Source organism: Gordionus sp. m RMFG-2023, chromosome 1, assembly GCF_954871325.1.
Source record: "Gordionus sp. m RMFG-2023 chromosome 1, tfGorSpeb1-WG-v2, whole genome shotgun sequence".
Lineage (NCBI taxonomy): Eukaryota > Metazoa > Nematomorpha > Gordioida > Chordodea > Parachordodidae > Gordionus > Gordionus sp. m RMFG-2023.
The window spans coordinates 56041804-56065691 of NC_088775.1; the positions used below are offsets into that span (position 1 = coordinate 56041804).

Sequence of the window (23888 nt, forward strand, 5' to 3'; positions counted from 1 at the left end):
AACTGATAAATCAAACAACTGAACTGAAACTAACTGATACAATAGATATTCTATGGTAAATTTTTTGATTTAATTACTATTTTAGCAATGGTCTTTTTTTCTTAATCTGGCAAAATGATTTTTTTTTCTTAATCTGACTAAATTAATCAAATAGAAGATACGATTCAAAGTTTATAGCTACTTTAAAATTCAAACTATTAAATAGGTATTCTGATATTTTTAAATTTTTTACATTCTTTTTTAAAATCATCACAGAATCATATTAAACATTAATTCATCTTCCATTACCAACTAACTGATAAATCAAACAACTGAACTGAAACTAACTGATACAATAGATATTCTTGGTAAATTTTTTGATTTAATTACTATTTTATTATATTTTTAGATTCCCGCACAAGATACCATTCAAAGATACTGAAAATCAACAATCAAATTGTAGTACTGAAAATCAAGAGCAATGTATTATTGTTTCAAGATCCTTAACAGTAAATTTTTGTCTCAAATTTAGACATAACTGATTAAGTGCATATAAGTTAAAATTCAAACTATTAAATAAGTATTCTTATGCTGCCAGAAAGGTACAGTAAATTTTTGTCTCAAATTTAGACATAACTGATCTTTATTATAACTTACAACTCCTTAGATTTTCTTCTATAGGGGCTAAAAATGATAATTTACAAAAATAAGTTATGCATAACTTTTAAGTGTATATAAATTAAGGTATTCTTATATTTTTAAATTTTAGCTGCCAGGAAGGTACAGTAAATTTTTGTAACAAATTTAGACATAACTATAACATACAACTCCTTGGATTTTCTTCTATGAGGGCTAAAAATGATAATTTACAAAAATAAGTTATGCATAACTTTTAAGTGTATATAAGTTAAAATTCAAACTATTAAATAGGTTTTTTATATTTATATATTTTAATAATATATCAGCATAAGGAGAAAGCCAGACGGAGACAGGAACTTTGTCGAAGCAAGAAAAGACAAGAGCAAAGTCTTTTTGCATCATATCAAAGTGCAGTAGTACTAAAAATCAAGATCAATGTAATATTGCTTCAACATCCTTAACATGTCTTAAATTTAATTTTATATTTAGAATAAAATTTAGATTTATGATAGAAATCATATTGGGTAAAATATAAAATAGAAATGCTTGAAAATTTTTTAATTAAATATGGGCTAGACATTAGCATGAATTTTTTTTTTTGCAGAATCACCAGGCCTGATGAAAAACCAAGCCAATGCAACTTTCATTGATTTTATTTTTAATTGAATTATGACTTTTATATATTTTATTTCAGTTCTCAACTAACAAAATTATTATGGTCTTTGGCGGGCTTGAGAAAATTTTCCCAACAATATGGTTTTCAGGGATTTACCTATCTCCAGGCTTGGGAAAAAATTACAAAATTATTATGGGTTGGCCAGGTTTGAGAAAAAAAATTTCAGGCCAATGTCTGGTCCATATTTAAAATTAAAAAATTTTCAAACATATCTATTTTAAATTTTATCCAATATGATTTCTATCACAAATTTAAATTTTATTCTAAATATAAAATTAACTTTAAGATATTTAAATTCAATAGAAAAATGAAATATAAAATTAAATTTAAGACATTGTTATTAAATTACAATAGAAATAAATGGCAAAATTTTATGAAAGTTGCTTGGGACTTGGTTTTTTGATCAGGCCTGGCTATGTTTGCAAAAAAAATTCAGGTCAATGTCTACCCCATATTTAAAATTAAAAAATTCCCAAACATCTCTATTTTAAATTTTATTCAATATGATTTCTATCACAAATTTAAATTTTATTCTAAATATAAAATTAAAATTAAGACATTATTATTAAATTACAATAGAAATAAATGGCAAAATATTGGGAAAGTTGCATGGGACGTGGTTTTTTGATCAGGCCTGCTGTGTCTGCAAAACAAAATTTCGGACTCTAGCCCATATTTAAAATTCAAAAATTTAGAAGCATCTCTATTTTTAATTTTACCCAATATGATTCCTATCACAAATTTAAATTTTAATATTTCTAATACCCTTAATGCTCACGGGTTACATTGCCACAATTTTATCTCTTTTTCTTCTAAATTTTACTATAAAGCATATTTAGTACCATATATACAAACTAACTAATTACCCCTCAACCAGTGGCGTAGACAAGGGGGGGGGGGTTTAGGGTCGAAACCCCCCCTCCCCCCATAGAAAAAAAATTTTTTTTTTAAAATTTTTTTTTTAAAATTTTTTTTTTTTTTTAAATTATTATTTTTTTATTGCGAATAATTATATTTAAAAAACGGTTTCAATTTAGAGAAATAAGATAATATATTATATGTAATACAATATGAATATGAATATCACAATGAAATATATTTATAAAAAAGGAGTTTTAATTTTAAATGATCACATCGTTTAAAAATATATATAAATTATATGAACTAAAATATTAAATAACAATAAAAGAATAAAGATATATTGTATGTAAATAATTTCTGGCATAGTTAAATTTATTAAATAACAATAAAGATATTTTGTAAATATTTTCTGGCTTGGCATAGTTAAATTAGATATTTATAAATTTAATTATTAAATATATATTTTTAAACTATATAGATAGTTTGTAAATTTTAATTTTTTATAATTATTAAATATGGATATCCGTAAGTTTTTTCGTCAACAAGAAAAAGGTATATAAAAATTTAAGTTGTGTAATTTGAATTAGAAATATATATAGATATAGATGTTGCTCTTGCTAGTAAAAATCAGCCATCAGTTGAGTTGGTTTTCGTTGTATCCTCAGATGACGAAGGTAATGGTATTATTTATAATATCTTTTATTTATCTTGCAATTAGAAAGACCAGACATACCATTACCACGGACAACTACCTAAAGCTTTTTGAAAGCTCCTCTAAAAATGCTACTTACCTAAGTCCCACTATTCAAAATGAAATAATATCAATATGCAATCAGTTTATATTAAAGGAAGTTTCTTCAAAAGTCAAAGCATCACCATTTTTTAGTGTTTTGGCGGATGAAACTTCCGATATTGGTAATATTGAACAACTATCCATAGCAATAAGGTTTATTGATATGGAATCTGGTAATTATAAAATGAAGGAACTATTTGTTCAATTTATTGAATTACCTGACACTAAGTCAGAAACGATTGCTAATCAAATTATTAAATCACTTCAAAACCTGGATTTTAATTTAAATCTACTGAGAGGCCAAGGGTACGATGGAGCTCCCTCCATGAGTGGCCATGTTAAAGGGGTCAGTCAAGAATTAGAGAGCTTTATAGCACAGCTCTTTATGTTCACTGCAGTTAACATTGCCTGAATTTGATGATAACTGAGGCATGTGAAATTAGAGACATCCGGAACAGTTTACGTAAAAAGATTTTGATTTAATTGAAATTTATTAGATTTTATTATGTATTATAGATATCTTTATATAATTTTTATATATTTTTCAAAATTTAGAAATAATATCGTCGGTTTGTGACTTCTTTACCCCACCCAAGAAGAGGGAGATTTTTACCCAAACGTTCGATGAAATTGGTTCAAAAAATTCAAAAAAAAAATTCAAAAGATTTTGTCCCACAAGATTCATTGAAAGACAACAATCGGTGAAGGTTTTCATCGAGTTATATGAGGTTATTTTTGCGGCACTGGAATCATACATATTACGCAAAGAAAAAGATTCCGCAGATGCGGAAAATCTTTTACAGGCTATTACGAAGCCTCAATTTTTAATTTCAATTCAATGTGTTTATTTATTATTTAATTATACATATGATTTTAGCAAAATGTTACAAAAAATTGATTTGGATTTAAGGGAGGTTATGAATAGGGCAAAGGATATTGTTGAAATATTAACAAATATCAGAGATAATGTGGATGAAAAATTTCACGAAATATATGAAAAAGTAAAGGAGATCGCTAATATGTTTGGGATTGAAATTTTTAAACCTAGAGTAGTTTCTAGACAATCCAATCGCTCAAATATTGATGCATCTACTATTGAGGATTTTTATAAAATTAACATTTTTATTCCACTTATTGATACATTTTTATTTCAATTAAAGGAAAGATTTATAAGTCACAATTTTATTTTAAAAAGCTTTTATTTTCTTTTGCCGGTTGAGTCTGAATTGTTGATTACACTTGAAACGCGAGAGGATATTAAGAACATCTCAGAGTTTTATTCTGATGATTTATTAGGGTCGTATGATAAGTTACTTTGTGATGTCGAATTTTGGTATAAAAATCTTGGCAGAATAGAGTACTCTTTGAGACCAAAAAATGCTTTGCAGGCCCTTTCCATGGCACTTTAGATTCCCTGCCCAATATCAAAACATTGTTTTTTATTTTAGCTACTTTACCGATTAGTACCTGCACTAATGAAAGGTCTTTTTCAACTTTGAAAAGGTTAAAAACCTATTTAAGAAATAGCACCGGTGAAAACCGTTTAAATGGATTAGCCCTATTAAATATTTATAAGGAGATTATTCTAGATAAAAATTTGATTCTAGATGAATTAGCCAAATCTCAGAGAAAAGTAGACCTCTCTTTATAAATTCAAATCATATAATTATAATATTTTCTTAGTCATAAAATTTTTATATGTAAAACTTAATTATAATGAATTTTTAGTCATGATATTTTTATACTATATTTAATAATAGTATTGCACCTACAATAAGAATTATTTATATAATATACTCATTTGTATTAAATATAACTGTTAAATTATATTTTTTTAAATTGCATACAAGAATTACTTATATTTTAGTGTAATTTTATTTTTTTAAAATATAGATATTTACAATCAATTTTTAAAATAGTAATCTGTATAAAATTTCTAATTTTGAAATTTATTTTTTGTATATAAAATAAACACATAGTTAAATAAAGGGTTTATACTAAATAAAATTGTTAAATTATATTTTTTTAGCAAGAATTACATATTTTAGTGCAATTTTATTTTTTTAAAATATAGTTATTTACATTCAATTTTTAATATAATAATCTGTATAAAATTTATATATTTTGAAATTTATTTTTTTATATATTATTAAAACTAGTAGATAGCCCGTCAAAAATGACGGAGAATGAGAATTTTATTCGTTTTTTTAAGAAAGATGTTACCTTTTATTTAAAAATCATATCCAATTTATATAATCTGAGGAGAAGAACGCGAAATGATATTTCTGCTAAAGTGTCAATTTTGGTATACCCCTCTAAAATAGAATCATGAACGACATTGTCAACTCAACCATAAAACGGTCGTAAGTATTGTTATAAAGGCCATGACAAAACTATCGCATATTTTCCCATTAATAATGTTAATGAAATTGGCTGCACTACACATTCACGTTTGAACATCTCTCTAAATATTCATGAAAGTTCCTCAGGGAATCGGATAAAGTATTATTTATAATAACACCTAATGAGGTGAATGATAGTGGAATTAAATGCTTATATTTGTTAAAAATTAGGTAGAGGTGGCATAGGGATTGTGTTAGTGGTGATAGAAATATCATTTGGAGGCAACTGGGTGTATAAAATAAACAGATAGATATAAAACATTAGATAAAAAACAAAATAAACCTCCAGAGGAGTTCACAGTGCCTTTATCTTGGCCACCAGTAACTCTAGAACGGATAAGGCGTTTGTTGAATCGCCATTTTTTCCTTTGCTTATCTTTAATAATAGATTCATCATGTTTGGTAATGTGAGGGATTAGGGTTAGCCTAGACAAATAAAGAAATCAGGCAAAAATATAAATATACTATTGTTGAAATTAAACAAACATTAAAATAATGTAAAACCGGTAGAAGGGTCAATATTAGATGCATATTTCTAATAAGTTGGAGGGCTATCATCAAATAAAATTTTTGGGGGACTTATCAAGTCTATTATGATATTATAAAAGTTAAAAAATAACATGATAAATGTAATGTTATTAAGATAAAGGTTAATTAATTGTAAGGTAATTAAAAAATTAGATTAAAAAAGGGGGGAAAAAGAAGGTATAAATTATTATATTATATTATATAAATTAAAGGTGATAAGGTTTTGAGATATAGTGGTTAATAGATAATAGAGATAGAAAGAAAAGAATGAGATAATAAAATTTAGTGATAAATAAAAATGTTTATTTTTGTTAAAAAATAAGTGGAGGTGGCATAGGGATTGTCATAGTGGTGATAGAAATATCATTTGGAGAACTGGGTGAAAATAAAATAAACATAGATATAAAACATAAGATAAAAAAAAACCTCCAGATGAGTTCATTTCAAGCGTAGTTCTTTATTATTTTGTCTACCAGTAACTCTAGAACGGGTAAGGCGTTTGTTTATTCGTCATTATTTTCTTTGCTTATCTTTAATAATAGAATCATCATGTTTTGTAGAAATGTGAGGGAATAAGGTTGGGTTAGCCTAAACAAATAAAAAAATCAGGCAAAAATATAAATAAACATTATTATTGAAATAAAATGAAGATTTTTTGGAATAGATATAAAATAATATATAATATTATTTATAATAAAAATAATGTACTATGTATATTTTTTGTGCGTTATACAAAATAATCAGCAGGGATAATAGAGCAATGGTGGATCCGACAAAATGGTAAGCTTTTAAAAAAGTAGGATCCTTAAAAATTGTTATATTCATTTAGTTAAATTTTAAAAATGTACTTTGATATAATTTTCAATTAGACAAAATATTCATCAGAGATAAAAGGGCATATTGAGCGGCCTGACAAAAGGATGCTTAAATAATATAAAATTGTTTAAATTATAAAATAATATCATACTAAGTAATGTTCATTCTTATTCGTATAAACCGGGATTAATCGGATATAACCTCATGATATACCACATTGGTAGTAGTCTTTGTTTTATCATTGGTTATAATCTTTAATTTATGAGGAGAACAAACTCGAGACATAGCCACATATAGCTGTCCATGTGAAAAAACGGGATGAGGTAAATAGATGCCAACTTTGTTCAACGTTTGTCCCTGAGCTTTATTAATTGTCATGACAAAAGCAGGTCTCACGGGAAATTGGCGGCGCTTAAAGGAAAATGGCAAGCCAGAATCTGTAGGAATTAAACTTATTCTAGGAATGAGAACTTTAGTACTGAGAAAACTACCAGAAACAAATTCCGCCTCAATTATATTTGGTAGCAAAGAAGTTATAATCAATTTAGTCCCATTATTCAAACCAGAAGCAGAATTTAAGTTACGCATTAATATTATAGGTACCCCGACTTTGAGTAAAAGTTTGTGAGGTGGTAATCCTGATATACTTAAAGAATTTAAAATTCAGTGGGATAAAACGTCGCTTCATCCTCGGTTATGGTTTCATCAGCACTTATGTATGTAATTATATCTCCCGGAATTTTGTTAATCAATTTAATATTTATAGAATCGACATCTACGTTTTTAGGGGTCAGGATTGCATTTTGAGCAAATGATGTTCGGTTAAATGATGAATTGTCTTTGTCTATATCGTAAACAAAAGCAATAAGATCCTCGATATCATTGGAAGCTATACAACAATCTTGAGGAATTTTTATTTTATCCCTGGAGCCATCGAATGTTTCACAGCCTTCACTAACTCTTAAAAGAAATTTTGAGTATTCATTATTAATAAAATAATCATTTGCTTCCTGAAATTGTAGAAGTCTCATATTAATACATAACCTTAATGGCACTATATGTGACCATAAATAGGATCGTTTTAAGGTTGAGTTAACAATGTCGCATCTTCCACCACGTTTAATAACAGGTAAAATCTGTCTAAAATCTCCGCCAAAAATAATAATTTTACCACCAAACGGTTTGTCTAATTTCATTATATCCTGAAATGACCTATCCACGGCCTCGAATATATGTTTATGAGTCATTGATATTTCGTCCCATATTATAATTACCGATTGTCTTATCAATTCAGCTATTTGGCTTTGGTAAGGAATATTACATGAGGAACTTTCATGAATACTTAAGGGGATGTTGAAACGTGAATGTGCAGTACGGCCATTATGAAGAAGAGTTGAAGCTATGCCAGAAGATGCAACAGCTATAGCAATTTTACCTTGAGCTCTCAAGTTAAATAATATTGTATTTAATAGAAATGATTTTCCAGTACCACCAGGACCATCTATAAAAAATAAATTATGGGATGGAGTGGAGGGCAAGGACATAATTTTGGCATAGATAATATTTTGATCCCGATTAAATAAATTGTAGTTAGCCAAATATTTATTATACATATCATCAGTATCGTAGGAAATTTCCTCCCGAATAAGGTGACACCTAATATTAGCTGTAGCAGATGGAGATTGGGTGGATAATAAAGGGATAGGCATTCCCAAAAAATCCTTAAGAGATTTACCATTTTGAATCAAAATTTGATTGATGTGGCATAGCGCGAGATTTTAGGTGATAAGGTTATCCGGCTCTGGTTATCCGGCTCTGGTGATATTTTCTTGGAAAAATCTTCACAAAGATAAAATTTAAAAGAATTCCAAAGACCTAGAGGATCTCTCGGCTCACAATGTAATAAAATAACAGAAAATAACTGGCGCAATTGATATGGCATCTTAAATGAAAGACCTTCCTCTAAACAATGGTTCCATTCCGCATCATCTGATAGCAGACCACGTCGAATACATGCATCTTTAAAAGTGTTACTGATAATTCCATTAAAAGAGTGTAGATCTTCAAAACATGTAGGCCCAGTAACATAATTAAGTAATAGTCTTAAATAAAAAACCTCACCCTCTTTAGGAGAAACTGTGCGTATACGGCCTATAACTTTATTACCACCCCTTTTTCGTTTTAACCACTGTTTAGATAGAGGTTTCCACACATAATATCTTACAAAATCTGCATAAATATAATGTCTGGCATCTGTGTCAAGTTGATTAATTTTAAACCATTCGGTTAATTTTGTACCAGGATTTTTAGTTAAGATATTATTTATATCAGTATTTGATTGAAAAAGGATTATATGTTGATTGGGTAGATGAAGGTCTAAACGATAGACTGCAGGAGAATGATCCTGCATTTCAAAATCCAAAGTACGCCATAGCGATTCTATGGCGGATATATATCGAGCATCAATGAACTGGGAAGTTTCATCAACATTATTAATGGAAACGGAAGCAGTAGTTCTGTCATGGCCTTTGTAACAATACTTATAAAGGTATTTTATGGACTGGACAGATGAACAAATTTCTACATTTATATGTGCATTATATTTTTTTGATAAATGTTTATTATAAGGAATAATCCAACGGTTGTTAAATATAAATCCGTTTAATTTTTTTTGGAAGGTAACGCCATCATTTCGTCGCCTATATAAAGGATAACCATACTTATCGATAGAAGAGGTATCCACAAATGATTTAGGATATTTTTTTGAGCATTTTCCATCAATCATGCAGGGACTATTAGGAAATGTTATACCACATTGCCCATGTGTATTAAAATTGCTAATAATTTGAAACAGCTTAGGCTCAGTTATTTTGTTAGGAATTTCAGAACAAACTACATCATCATAAGTATCAGCCGTTGGTAGCCTATGAGATTTATCTAGTATAAGGCACATATGACAATGAGGCAAACCTCTTTTCTGGAATTCTATGACATCTATATAAGCGATTACTTTGCCAAGAACATGATAATAGAGCAAATCCTTTTTTAGACATTTTAATTTTTGACGAAAAACGCGACAAACTAAATCTGGGCGGTCGTTTGGGGTCTGATGAGGAAATAATTCACGCATTATTTCATCCCATTTAGGGTTGCAGGTGAAAGTAATGAATAATGATGGTTTACCAAAGCAGCGTACAATAGCCATTCTTTTATTAATGAAGGATAAATCACCACCTGTACAATCATTAACTGAGGTTAGGTCATGGCTTGTTATCTAAAATAGAAACAAAGAATAATATAAAGAATATAAATGCAATGAACATGATCTAAAATAAAAACAAAAGAATAAATAAAAAATAGAGTCAATATTAGGTTAACCTCTCTAGAAATAGTGGGAATACAATCATTAACTGAGGTTAGGACATGGCTTGTTATCTAAAATAGAAACAAAAGAATAAATAAAAAAAATAAATGCATTGAACTTGATGAGGAGTCAATATACCACCTGTACAATCATTAAATATGGGTAAGACAGGGCTTGTTATCTAAAATAAAAACAAAGAATAATATAAAGAATATAAATGCAATGAACATGATTTAAAATAAAAACAAAAGAATAAATAAAAAATAGAGTCAATATTAGGTTAACCTCTCTAGAAATAGTGGGAATACAATCATTAACTGAGGTTAGGACATGGCTTGTTATCTAAAATAGAAATAAAAGAATAAATAAAATAAATAAATGCATTGAACTTGATGAGGAATCAATATACCACCTGTACAATCATTAAATATGGGTAAGACAGGGCTTGTTATCTAAAATAAAAACAAAGAATAATATAAAGGATATAAATGCAATGAACATGATCTAATATAAAAAGAAAAGAATAAATAAAAAATAGAGTCAATATTAGGTTAACCTCTCTAGAAATAGTGGGAATACAATCATTAACTGAGGTTAGGACAGGGCTTGTTATCTAAAATAGAAACAAAAGAATAAATAAATAAACTAAATGCATTGAACTTGATGAGGAGTCAATATACCACCTGTACAATCATTAAATATGGGTAAGACAGGGCTTGTTATCTAAAATAAAAACAAAGAATAATATAAAGAATATAAATGCAATGAACATGATCTAAAATAAAAACAAAAGAATAAATAAAAAATAGAGTCAATATTAGGTTAACCTCTCTAGAAATAGTGGGAATACAATCATATAACTGAGGTTAGGACATGGCTTGTTATCTAAAATAGAAATAAAAGAATAAATAAAATAAATAAATGCATTGAACTTGATGAGGAGTCAATATACCACTTGTACAATCATTAAATATGGGTAAGACATGGCTTGTTATCTAAAATAGAAACAAAAGAATAAATATAAAAAATAAATGCATTGAACTTGATGAGGAATCAATATACCACCTGTACAATCATTAAATATGGGTAAGACAGGGCTTGTTATCTAAAATAAAAACAAAGAATAATATAAAGAATATAAATGCAATGAACATGATATAAAATAAAAACAAAAGAATAAATAAAAAATAGAGTCAATATTAGGTTAACCTCTCTAGAAATAGTGGGAATACAATCATTAACTGAGGTTAGGACATGGCTTATTATCTAAAATAGAAACAAAAGAATAAATAAATAAACTAAATGCATTGAACTTGATGAGGAATCAATATACCACCTGTACAATCATTAAATATGGGTAAGACAGGGCTTGTTATCTAAAATAAAAACAAAGAATAATATAAAGGATATAAATGCAATGAACATGATCTAAAATAAAAACAAAAGAATAAATAAAAAATAAGTCAATATTAGGTTAACCTCTCTAGAAATAGTGGGAATATCATCCATCATAAGCTAATGATCATAAAAAATGAACAAATAAATTACTTCTTCTGATTTCAGGAATTCAAATAAAATGATAATCTCTAAAAATTGGTATTTGGCACTCCGATTTCAGTCAAGGAAAATGATAGTCTCATAAAAAATCAACAAATAAATTACTTCTTCTGATTTCAGAATTTGGTATGAACATCTGTTTAAAAAAATATAACAAATAAAAAATAAATAAATAAATACGTACCGATGACATGACGTAACGATGACATGACGTAGCGATGACATGACGTAGCGATGACATGACGTAGCGATGACATGACGTAGCGATGACATGACGTCACGATGACGTAGTGAGGACATCGGAAAATTATAATATAGATAAATACATAGTTAAATAAATAAAGTTAATAATAAATAAAATCTCTGCAAAATATTGTTATATGCAAAAATTTAATTAAAATAATTATTTTTAACATAGAATAAGATATATTGAGTTGATCATAAAATTGGAAGGTTTAGGGGGAGGCAAATTTTTTTTACATCGAATAGATTGAATTAATATACAATTTACTAAACATTGATAACATTTTCAAAATAATGCTTTCAGTCGCTTATTAATTATAAATTTGGCAAAAATTTTAATTCTAATATTTTTTAATATTTATGCTGGCCTGGGTGTAATACACAAAATATTGGCAAATTTTGATAAGGCCACTGCCCTCAACCCCGTCATTCTTGACGGGTTATTAGCTAGTATGATAATAATAATATTAAGTTTTTATTAAATTTTAAATTATGTTTAATATTTATAAAGTTCTTCGTCTATTTTCTTATTTGATGCCAAATGAAGTTTATTTTAATATTGATGACCCAATTCAGGACAAAATAATATAGAGATGGATTATCTTTAAAATAATATATTAGGTAAACAAATAAGCATTACGATTAAGCCATTTAGTCTAAGAATTTATCTTACTGTTTCTTTCCAGTGTTTACAAAGGGTGGGTACTTATTTTTAAGGGTGGAGTAGAAATTGAAGTTTGCATCTAATTAATTTTCTGTCATGTAGAAGCTTTGTCAATAAATTAATGTCTTCGAGAAGATTTATCTTGTATAAGAAATCTGAAGAGGAAAGGTTACGGCGCCGCTGGATAGTTGATCTGAGTATTTGGTTTTGGATCTACTTAATTAACTTAAACTTGTTTTACAATTTTATTTTTAAAATTTCATGTTGTGTAAATTAGATTGTTAGTAAGGATCTTTTCCCTTCCTCAATATTACTAAACTATAATTCCAATTATTACAAATGAGAAATTATTCAATATTCATATATTGCCAAGTTAATACTCATGATTATTGGTCTGAACCATATCATCCTAGACACTTTTTGTTATGAAATACGAACTAAAGATAGGCGGGATCGGGTTTTTAGATATTATACCGAGTTTTGTTAAGATAAATAAAAAAAGCAAAACAATTTTTAAAAAAAGACATGGTACATGGATTTGTTTGAACCTGCATTTTGAGAGTAGGTAACAGCGACTACATAAACGGGGGGGGGGGGGTAGGAACAGTTTGTATCCTATTTTTTGAGGGGGGTAGGGGTTAGGCGGCTTTAATGGGGGTAGGATAAATTTTTGTGGGGGTTATCTATTAAATTTTGAAATCAAATAGGATAAAATTTATTGCTGTAAAAATTAATACTTTTATTATAGACCTATTATAATACAATTCATCAACCAAGTCTATATATTGCAAACTATCATAGACATTATTTCCCAAATAAAACTTTCTGCTATCCTTTCAAATATAATTTAAAAGGTTTAGAGATTTTCAGCAGGCTCACAATGCTATAATAATGAATTCATTGTAAATGATTGGGGTTTTAATTGAATTTATTATCTAAAAATTAACTCCTTTATTCACTAAATCTCGATAGTTGGTAGTAAAGATAAAATATTTAAGTTATTGTTTTTAAATTTTCTGGAGTATCATTATAATTAAAAGGGCGAAATAGAGCGATAGGCATAGGTTTTTGAAGGGTGCATCCAGTGAAAATCCTGTCATGTAGACCCTGGTAGGTAATATAACACTGACCAACAAGATTATCCACTACTTATGAAATAATTTTATTTGTATATAATTATAAATAATCGACTATTTAATTAAATTTATATATATTAAAAAGAGAAGTTTTTTATATGTTCCTTGATTTTACATATCTTATTATTCGACTTAATAATCTTAAAAAAATTAAGATGAGCTCTTGAAATGTAACAATATATATCTTGCAAAGCATTATTAAAATATTATTCTAAAACATAGATTATAATTAAACAGTTAGGTTTTATACCATTATTATCTTTTATATTTTATTAATAATTTTAAAAACAATGAAAATTTTTACTTTAGATTTATCGCTTCAAATACATTGGGGGTCATTTATATTAAAATCTAACAATTCATCCATGGGATTTTGATGGTGTGAAATTTTGAAATCTTATAGATCACTTTCCGACGTTACATCGGACTTATGAATCGTCTACCTCATTTGTAATAATTCATTACCTATCTCCCACTAGACTTAAAACTTTGTCTAATTTCTATTATCCTTTCTCCCGAGTTCTCTCTTGGCCCTTTGAACGATCCAAACGCTCGATTATTCCCAAAATTTTGCCTATCATTTACCTAGATTATTATGCATGACGTCCTCTCTTTAATTAACTCCTGAACCTGTAACCATGTTACCTTTTCAATCAAATCGTGTCTTGATGATCAAAATCTGTCTCTTTATTTTTACTCTGCGATTCCTCTTCATTTACTTGCTCCAAACTAAACTACATATCCATAATAATAATATATATAACTCTCCAAAAATATTGTACTGTATTTCCTAGTATTTAATAAGTCTTAATATCTTCATATTTTCCTTATAAATTAACTATAACCTTTAAAATGGAAATCTTTACTATCTTTAAGGTTAAAAGATATGTTATAATCAATATAGTAAATAATCTAACAATACAAATATACATCGGTTTTTCACGGTATTTATAAATTTAGTCTGGTACGAAACAGTTCCGTAATTTTCTATTTACTAAATACAATGCTTAAAAACTTTAAACAAAATACAGTCCCATATCTTGATCGTTTTCTAATAAATCTCTGCCTCATAAATATCTTAATAGAAATTATCTTTCGCATCCGCCTTTCGGCCTCAAAAATTTCTTAAAAGAAATCAGAATTTGGCCTCAATAATTTCCTGATACACCTTCGCCTTTCGGCTTTAATAAGAAACCACCTTTAGGTCTTAATACAAATCCACCCTTCTTCCTTAATATAAATCAGCTTAACGGCATATAAATCTGCCTTTAGGCCTTAATATAAATCACCTTTGGCCTTAATATAAATCCTCTATTCAAAAAAATAGTAGATCTGTCTTGATCACCACTATTTTAAACGGTTCAGATTTTATTTTAGATATGGGGTTTTTTTCTTCTTTTTTTATAGTTTTCCCCCTACTCTATTTTTAGTTTAATATTTATGTATTTTGAGTTTTTACCTTCTCCTTTTTTGGGGAAATGGATTAATTAAAGAAATATTTTCATCTTTTCTTAAAAATGAAGCTAATCTTTTGGAAGAAAGAAAAACAATAAAAATTCGGAAAAAAATAATTTGAAAGAATAAAATAATGAATTTATTAACATTTTTTTTTAATAACAATTATCAAATAACTATAAATTCATTAATAATCCAAAATATTATAAAAATAAAATCTAATTATCGATAAAGAATTATTACTTGACAAAATTCACAAAAATATTTAAAACAAGAAATTTTCACGATGAATAGATAAATTAAAGTTATACATAAATAAAGGTAAATCATTTCGTTCTTTTGAGATTAAATAAATTTATTCATAAAAGTTGTAGGATTATAAAGCTTTCACTTTTATAATTTTTTATGAAAAATTATTTGTTAAAACATTGGTATATCCAGTCATTTCACTGAGAATACTTGCAATATATGATGTTCATACAAAATATTTAGATGTTCCAAATTAAGATTCTAACATATCTTACACCATCCGGAACTTAAATATAATGATGCATAAAAGTTAGATGGTAGCGTTGTTAAATTTCTGCGTCGGGTAGGCTTGGCCAAAACCCAGCAAATGATAGCTATCTTAAACTCGAGCCAACCTAATAAACTATAAATCAGGACAACCCAATGAGCCTCAGAGTCATAGATATGCTCAATAAAGCAATTTTACATAATATTGTTGTATCGAGTTCAGGATGGTGTAAGATATGTTAGAATCTTAATTTGAAACATCTAAATATTTTGTATGAACATCATAATCTTTTATTGCAAGTAGTGAAATGACTGGATATACCAATTTTTTAACAAATAATTTTTCATAAAAAATTATAAAAGTGAAAGCTTTATAATCCTACAACTTTTATGAATAAATTTATTTAATCTCAAAAGAACGAAATGATTTGCCTTTATTTATGTATAACTTTAATTTATCTATTCATCGTGAAAATTTCTTGTTTTAAATATTTTTGTGAATTTTGTCAAGTAATAATTCTTTATCGATAATTAGATTTTATTTTTATAATATTTTGGATTATTAATGAATTTATAGTTATTTGATAATTGTTATTAAAAAAAAATGTTAATAAATTCATTATTTTATTCTTTCAAATTATTTTTTTCCGAATTTTTATTGTTTTTCTTTCTTCCAAAAGATTAGCTTCATTTTTAAGAAAAGATGAAAATATTTCTTTAATTAATCCATTTCCCCAAAAAAAGGAGAAGGTAAAAAACTCAAAATACATAAATATTTTTATAATAATGATTTTGACCAAAATCTTAATTGGACCTTTTTTAAAAATTGTTTGCATTTTAACAATCCCCCACAGTTTTATTTAAAAGTTTGCTATATAAATGTAATCATTTTTTATTAATAGATTTTCTTATCGGACGTCATGTGATTAAAAATATATTCCTTGAGTTAGACGATAATAAAAAAAAAGTGTGGGGAATTGTTAAATGCAAACAATTTTTTAAAACGGTCAGATTAAGATTTTGGCCTAAATAATTATAAACCTCAAGATTTAGCAAATAGAGGCTCAAACATCTCTGCCAGGGGCGGACTGGTTTGTAAATCTAGTGGGAAATTTTCCCATGGGGACTCGAGATTACAAATTTGGAGGCTTCTCCTTAGTAAATTACAAATTTGGTGGCCTCTTTAGTAAAGAATTTTTTTTTAAATTGGCATAAAGTCTAAATATTAATATAAATTTTTTTTAAAACATTAGAAATTTAAATAATTATTAAATATTAATTTAATTATCTGGTGGAATTATAATCACTATAAAAAAATACATTCATTCATTCATTTTATATAAAGTTTATGTTTATATATAAAAAACACATTATTATTATTGAAAATGGACCAAAATAAAAATAATCAACAACACAAGTAAAACCAAACCCTATAAAAATAATTTATGATTTTTTCATATTCATGTCGATTTATTTATTTATCTTAAGTTAAAATGCAATTAACTATTTTAACCCAGAACTAAGTGTAAGTATTAAGAAAATTTATGCCCCCCCCCCTCTCAACTAAAATGAGCCATATTTGTTTCACAAACATAATCCAATGAAAATGTTTTCTGAACTAGAGTGGAATCTTTACTTAAAATATATTGAATATTAATGATCTTATCATTCAAACATAACATCACATAGATCATTAAATATAAAAAATATATATAGATAACCTTGATGGCTATTTTATTAAATATAAATTCTAATTAAATTAAAATCTATATTTTTTATATTATCATATATAAATATATATTAAAAAAAGAAAATAAAATAAAAAAGTGGAGCAGAAAAACTTCATGTGATCTTGTAAAGAATTTAAGATAGCTTGTGAAAATCCAAAACAGCAAAAGTTTTTTTTTTCAATATAACAACTATAAACTTATTAAAAACATCTTCATTTCTTATAACTTTTTTAGACCCTTTTAATGCTCCAAAAAGGTAATAATACAAAGATGTTGGACATTGATTGTAATTCATACCATAAAAGTCCACAAAAATCACAAAAAAAAATCATCCATCTTTATGTTTATTACAAGTATCTTCACCCATTATAAATATAGGTTCATATTCTAATATAACATCTAATTATTCTCATGCTCAAACCACAAATTTAAAAAAATTAGCATATTTAATATGCTCAGAGACTCCAAACCTTTACATGATAATACAATTTCACCAAATATTCTAATATCATTTCCTTCAAATAGTGTTGTTAAATGGCTCGTTTTGAGCCAACTTTTAAAAACGGCTAGCTCAATATTTTATCTAGAAAAATATTACGCAAGCCTGAAGATTTTATTCATAGAAGGAACAAAAATCTAGACATATATTATCGAAATCACGAAGCTTAGACAATATTTTTATGTCTAAAATATTGAGTTAGCCGTTTTAAAATAATAACGAGCCGTTTAACAACACTACCTTCAAATGATAATAGCATTCTTATTCTATCCCTAACTTTAAAGGAAACTTCATCTCTATCTACTTTACAAATACCTTCATTTTTAACTATATTACAAATACCTACATCTATAAATTCTAATCTAATATCAAGCTTTTCATGCACAGAAGCAGAAAATTTAAAGAAAAAGATCTCACCTATTAAGTCAAATTTATTTCAGTTAAATTGAAATGCAACAATTCCACAAAAACTTGCCTTTTACAGCAACATCATCCAACCTGTATACCTGACTAAGTACACCGCGTTTGTATTATAAAGTAGTTATGGAAAATAAAGTACCAGGAAATTAGCTTCCAGTTGCTATACATGAAATTAAAGCTATTTACTGCTCAATTTGTATAGCTTTTGCTGGTTATGAAAATTCATATTTAAAAGGGTGCACCAATTTTAAACATATATATTCTATTGTTGAAATTCATGAAAATTCAACTTGCTATCCAAGCAGTGGAATACTTTCTTAAGGCCACCAGTGACAACAGCATACAAGATTCAGTTATAATAATAAACTTATAGCTGGAAAAGCGAAGCAGATTTCAAGTATTACTCATATAATAAAACATATATTTGAAATTGTTAAGGTATTAGGGCGTCGAAATAAGCCATATAGAGGGCATTAAATGCATTCGTTTAAATTGGACAGCATTTTGTTTTGTTTTAAATTTAGACGTTTTAAAAAAATAAAAAATTAACAGTTCAATTTACGTTTGTGTTTTTTTATTTGCGTTTTGAAACGCTGCGTTGAAACGTTTAATTTGTGCAAGCTATTATTCATTCTAATTCTGCTTCTTTTTCTGTTTTGGTAATTTACGATTTTTTTATGTTGGACCAAAATGTAAGTATGTTAAAAACCGAATCAGAAGTAAATTTTAATTCACTTACCAATATTCATATTTTATGATATTATTATATTTTGGCAATATAAAAAGAAAAATTATTTTCATTTTGTCCCACTCCTTCAATTTTTTAAGACCAAATCTTTTGTGACAGATGCGAGATTTAGTTAAATGCTATAGATTTTGAGCCGTGCTCAACGATATTTTATTATTGCATCAAGCTCACTATCAGCAGATCATTCCATTATCAACATTTTTTTCTTTTTTAAAAATATATTACATTTTTATATTATTATATTTCGTTTAATATAAAAATATTCATGAGTTTGTATTTAATTCTTATCAATATTTTTTTTTGTTCTTTGAATATTTTGTTAACTGATTTTTTTTTCAGCCTTCCATATAAATAAAAAATTATATAAAACAATTAACATTTAAATATATTACATGAAATAATAAGAATTATGATATAAAATTAATCCTAATATATAAAAAATATGAGAAGATTATTTTAAATTATTTATTTATTACGGATTGGCTTGTTGTCAGCCATTAAATGAATGAAATAATATATATTTAATAATCACAAAAGTTCATAAATTCACGAAGAATAATGGATTCAACTCAAAGGACGAGTAATTCTTTTAAATGCATATAAATATTAAAAAGATAAAAATTATTTTAAATTTTAATATATTGTAGTAGATTTCTAATAAACTCTTATAATTCCTGGCCGGAAGTCAGGTAAAAGAGGGCCGTAGGCCCGCAAATGGGAGTTTTGGGGGATAGTCCCCATGTGGCCTCTCTTAGAAATCTTCCACGGGGCAATTAGTCTCCCAGTCCGCCCCTGCTTTCTGCTGTCTATGACCAAATTCTCCAGGCTTCATAATTATTTTTGGCTAAAATCTTAATGCAGTACAAATTACCAAACATGTCAAAAACTTTATATTTTAAATACAAATAATGAAAAAAGTAATATTTAAACCCTTCAATACTCCGGTGGGGTATATGTGACCCCAGGCTTGCTAGAATTGATATTACATAAAAACGGTTTATTATTATGATCTGGAATTTTCAGTAGCTTCATCAAATATATCTTTAATTTCAGATATCTTGGCTGAATAGTTTTTAAGATGTGACTGATTAGGATTTGTGAGACCCCACCAGAGTAAAAACGTAAGTTTTTGGAAAATTTTTATAATTATCTCATTTTTCAAATTATTTTTATCATTTATTATGATTTTCACATATTCTGAAAGTAAATATAATAAAATTTATTTAAAATATAATATCAATTTTCATATATTTGAGTTGGATATGAAAAAATAACATTATTATCATGTCCAAAAAAAGAAAAGGATGTCATAATGCTATCAACTTTCCACCATAATAAAAATGTTGATACAAATGATACAAGAAATCCTGAAATTATAATATTTTTTAATATGACTAAAGGTAGGTTAGATATGGTGTATTGAATGACAGAAAATGATACAATTTTAAGAAGGTCTCACACACTTCTAAACATAATATCAATTAATTCACATGATAAAATATTGACTTAAAAGAAGTAATTTCATATATAAAATATCAATGAAAGTTATTAAGCAATATTTAGAAGTACAACAAAAATTATCAGATTGTCCTGACTTTTGTATATGCAATATATTAGGCAAAGTTCATAATATAAATCTTATAAACTCAAGAGGAAGGTACAGTATGTGTCTTAGCAGTAAAGATGAGAAAACTAAATATCTTTGTCAAATATGGCGAAAAAAATTATGAGCATATTAATGCTTTATGTGATAAGTCAAAATTTACATATTTCAATATCATATATTTTTTTTATTTTTGCATGTATTAGTGTAAATCTTGTTTTATATTGAAGAATAGATATCAATATAATGAATTATAATGATGATATGATAGGTAAATTATTTTTTTAATTTAATATTTAAATTTAATAAAAGTAGACTTTTTTTAGAAAATTTTTGGCACAAATTATAAATATCCTCATTATTTTTAATCTAAGCAAAATAAATTAAAATAAATAAATATTTTATCAAGTTTGAGGTTTGTTCTATCTTATATCCAAATATTAAACCAAAATATTAAATACAAAAGGAGATATATACATTTGAAATTGGGGTCTATTAAACCCCACCAGAGTACTAACGTCATTTTTTTCACCGGAGTATTGAAGGGTTAATATTCTCCTTATACGGTGAGTGCGTTTATCACAGATCCGATAGCTATGGCTAGAATACAACAAAAGTCATGTTTTTTTCTGAAACTAATGGTGGTTCTATACTTGGAAAAAATTTATAATGAATCGGACTATATCAAGTGATAGCGATTATAAAATAAATGAGTTTCATAATATTATGACCAAATTTGGTCGTTGTTTAGCTAATGGTTTATCGTGCATTATCATGAATCATTAATGTAAGTAGTTCATGGATGTGGGCTCTTATATTTCCCCAGGAGCGCTAGCCTTTAAAATCTCAGGGGTTCAAATTTTTTTTTTTCAAATGTCTATTTTTTTCAGGCTAACATTGTCAAAATTTTCTGTATAGGTATAAATAAAATCTTAAATAATTCGGGGATTCAACTTTTTCAAGGGGTTCAGGCCCCTGTGCTTTCCACTCATTAGTGACACTACTATCTTGGCTCATTATCTCAACTCACTGATGTTTAAATAATAGTATTAGGATTATAATGCATACAAATACTTACAGCTTGATTACAAAAGATTGTAAAGGGTTTATCATATTATTTCCCAAAATTTTTCTTAACATTCGATAAGATGGAAATGAGAAATATCTGACCTTACTCTGTTCTATCCAATGGTTCTATCAACTTTTAGAGGGCGAAATGTATAATCATGTGATATAGCGAAGACCGCGAAAATCAGGGAATATTTTTAAAAATGTTCTGGCGAAAATTTTTGATATGAGAAAAATATATAATTAGTTTTACAATGAAAATCCCAACAGTCTCTGAAAGTTTAAAAACAATTATTGTAAATGAAAGATTAATAATTTAATGTGATACAGTAAATAAATTTAATAATTTAATGTAATGCAGTAAATAAATTTAATAATTTAATATGATACATTTCAACGTTTCACTGTACAGAAACGTTTAACTTAACAGTATATTTTTTTTTACCCTTTTTTTTCTTGAATATATTGGTTTTATTTCTCTTTAAAACAATAAATATAAAAAAAATATAATTGACTAATAATAAATTTCCACTTTTTTTTTTAGTTTATATAAGATTATTTTTTTTATAAATATTAAATTATTATTTTTTTTTTTACATAATAAATATTAAAAACATTTATATAATGACGTTCAAGATGACTGCGCGAAACTAAAAAAAAATATTAAAAATAAAATTTCAAACAAAAAAATATTTCATGACTCATACAAAAAAATAATAAAACTATTTATAACACGCCCCCATTAAATGAAAACCCTTGAACATACAAAAAAAAAAAATTAAAATTGTTGTTTAACAAAGATAAACAAGGGGGTTTTGTACATAAAATCAAAATGTAATTATTTATTATTCTCTACATATGTTAATATAAATAAAAAAAAATATATGATGTAAAATATTTTAAAAGTTTTACTACATATATTAATATCGTATTTTAATTATTCCCGAAAATCTATTATGGAAAATGATATTTTAAAAAAATTGTTTTATTATTACAAAATTTGTAAAATTTATTCTGGTCCCATTACATCCTCCAACAATTCCTGAATCTCAGAGGCCGACAAATCAACCATCGGCCACTCTTCAGCGTAATAGGCCCTGGGACTCGCCTCCGGCGTTTCTTCTCGAAACGGCTCAATAATCCCCACCGGTCGCCCCATCGCAGTTATGGATTGATCTTGTTGCGGCATTGCCCCTATCGTCAAAGGCGGCAAAATGGTCCTAACTGGGCGTGCGTCGCTCCTTTTTATTCTATTCTCCAACTATATACAAGTTCTATTTCCAACTTTTGATTTACGATCCCGACATCTCTCAAAATTATCCCTTACTTTAATTTTATTACTTTGGTTAACATACCCAACATTTTTAACTTTTTGTGCATCATTTATTGGCACTCTAACTAAGTTCCCCCTTTTTTTAAAAAAAATACTCGCTTTATTCCCCGAATCACGAAATCATTGACTAACTGATATCATTGATATTTATTTTATTTTTTATTAAATGTGATGTAATCCCGTAATTGCTGAGGTATTAATATCTCGGGTTAATTATCATTATCGATTTTTTTTTTAAATTAAATTTGATTTAATCTCGGAACTGCGGAGGTATTATCATCTTGGGTTAATTATCATTATTAGTATTATTATTTTCTATGTGCTTTAACTCGAGAATCACGAAAGTTTTTTTTTTATATATATATAGCCCCTTAACCTCCAACATTATTAGCACCGGTTACCATTATTATTATTGATCCCCTTTTTTTTTTTATTAAATGTGATTTAATCCCGTAATTGCGGAGGTATTACTATCTCGGGTTAATTAGTATTTATTTTGTTTTTTTTATTAATGTGATGTAATTCCGGAATTGCGGAGGTATTACTAGCTCGGGTTAATTATCATTATCGTTTTTTTTTTTTAAATTTGATTTAATCTCGGAATTGCTGAGGTATTATCATCTTGGGTTAATTATTATTATCGATTTTTTTTTTTATTAAATTTGATTTAATCTCGGAACTGCGGAGGTATTATCATCTTGGGTTAATTATCATTATTAGTATTATTATTTTCTATGTGCTTTAACTCGAGAATTGCTAAGATATCTATCCCTCTCTCCTCGCCGCATCATGGCTAGATCTCAATCTTTCAGACTCTACTCTCTTCCGTATCTTCTACGTGTCTAACTCCTTCCTTTC

The 23888-nt window shown here is 27.0% G+C and overlaps 2 protein-coding genes and 1 long non-coding RNA gene across 3 annotated transcripts; all 3 read right to left on the reverse strand.

The window, feature by feature from the left end:
- Positions 1 to 5639: 5639 nt before the first annotated feature.
- Positions 5640 to 6685, reverse strand: LOC135931864 (uncharacterized). Its single transcript, XR_010573188.1, has 3 exons — positions 6587 to 6685; positions 6305 to 6466; positions 5640 to 5776 (listed from the first exon to the last, which is right to left on the reverse strand). It is a non-coding gene; the product is annotated as an uncharacterized LOC135931864 (long non-coding RNA).
- Positions 6686 to 7350: 665 nt separating this feature from the next.
- Positions 7351 to 8403, reverse strand: LOC135927653 (ATP-dependent DNA helicase PIF2-like). Its single transcript, XM_065463788.1, has one exon. It carries the CDS (start codon positions 8401 to 8403, stop codon positions 7351 to 7353), a length of 1053 nt encoding a protein of 350 aa, XP_065319860.1.
- Positions 8404 to 8438: 35 nt separating this feature from the next.
- On the reverse strand, positions 8439 to 10203 carry LOC135931863 (uncharacterized). The gene is made up of 3 exons (XM_065469169.1): positions 10177 to 10203; positions 10073 to 10129; positions 8439 to 9968 (listed from the first exon to the last, which is right to left on the reverse strand). Exon 3 carries the CDS (start codon positions 9897 to 9899, stop codon positions 8439 to 8441), a length of 1461 nt encoding a protein of 486 aa, XP_065325241.1. The 5' UTR covers positions 9900 to 9968; positions 10073 to 10129; positions 10177 to 10203.
- Positions 10204 to 23888: the final 13685 nt, after the last annotated feature.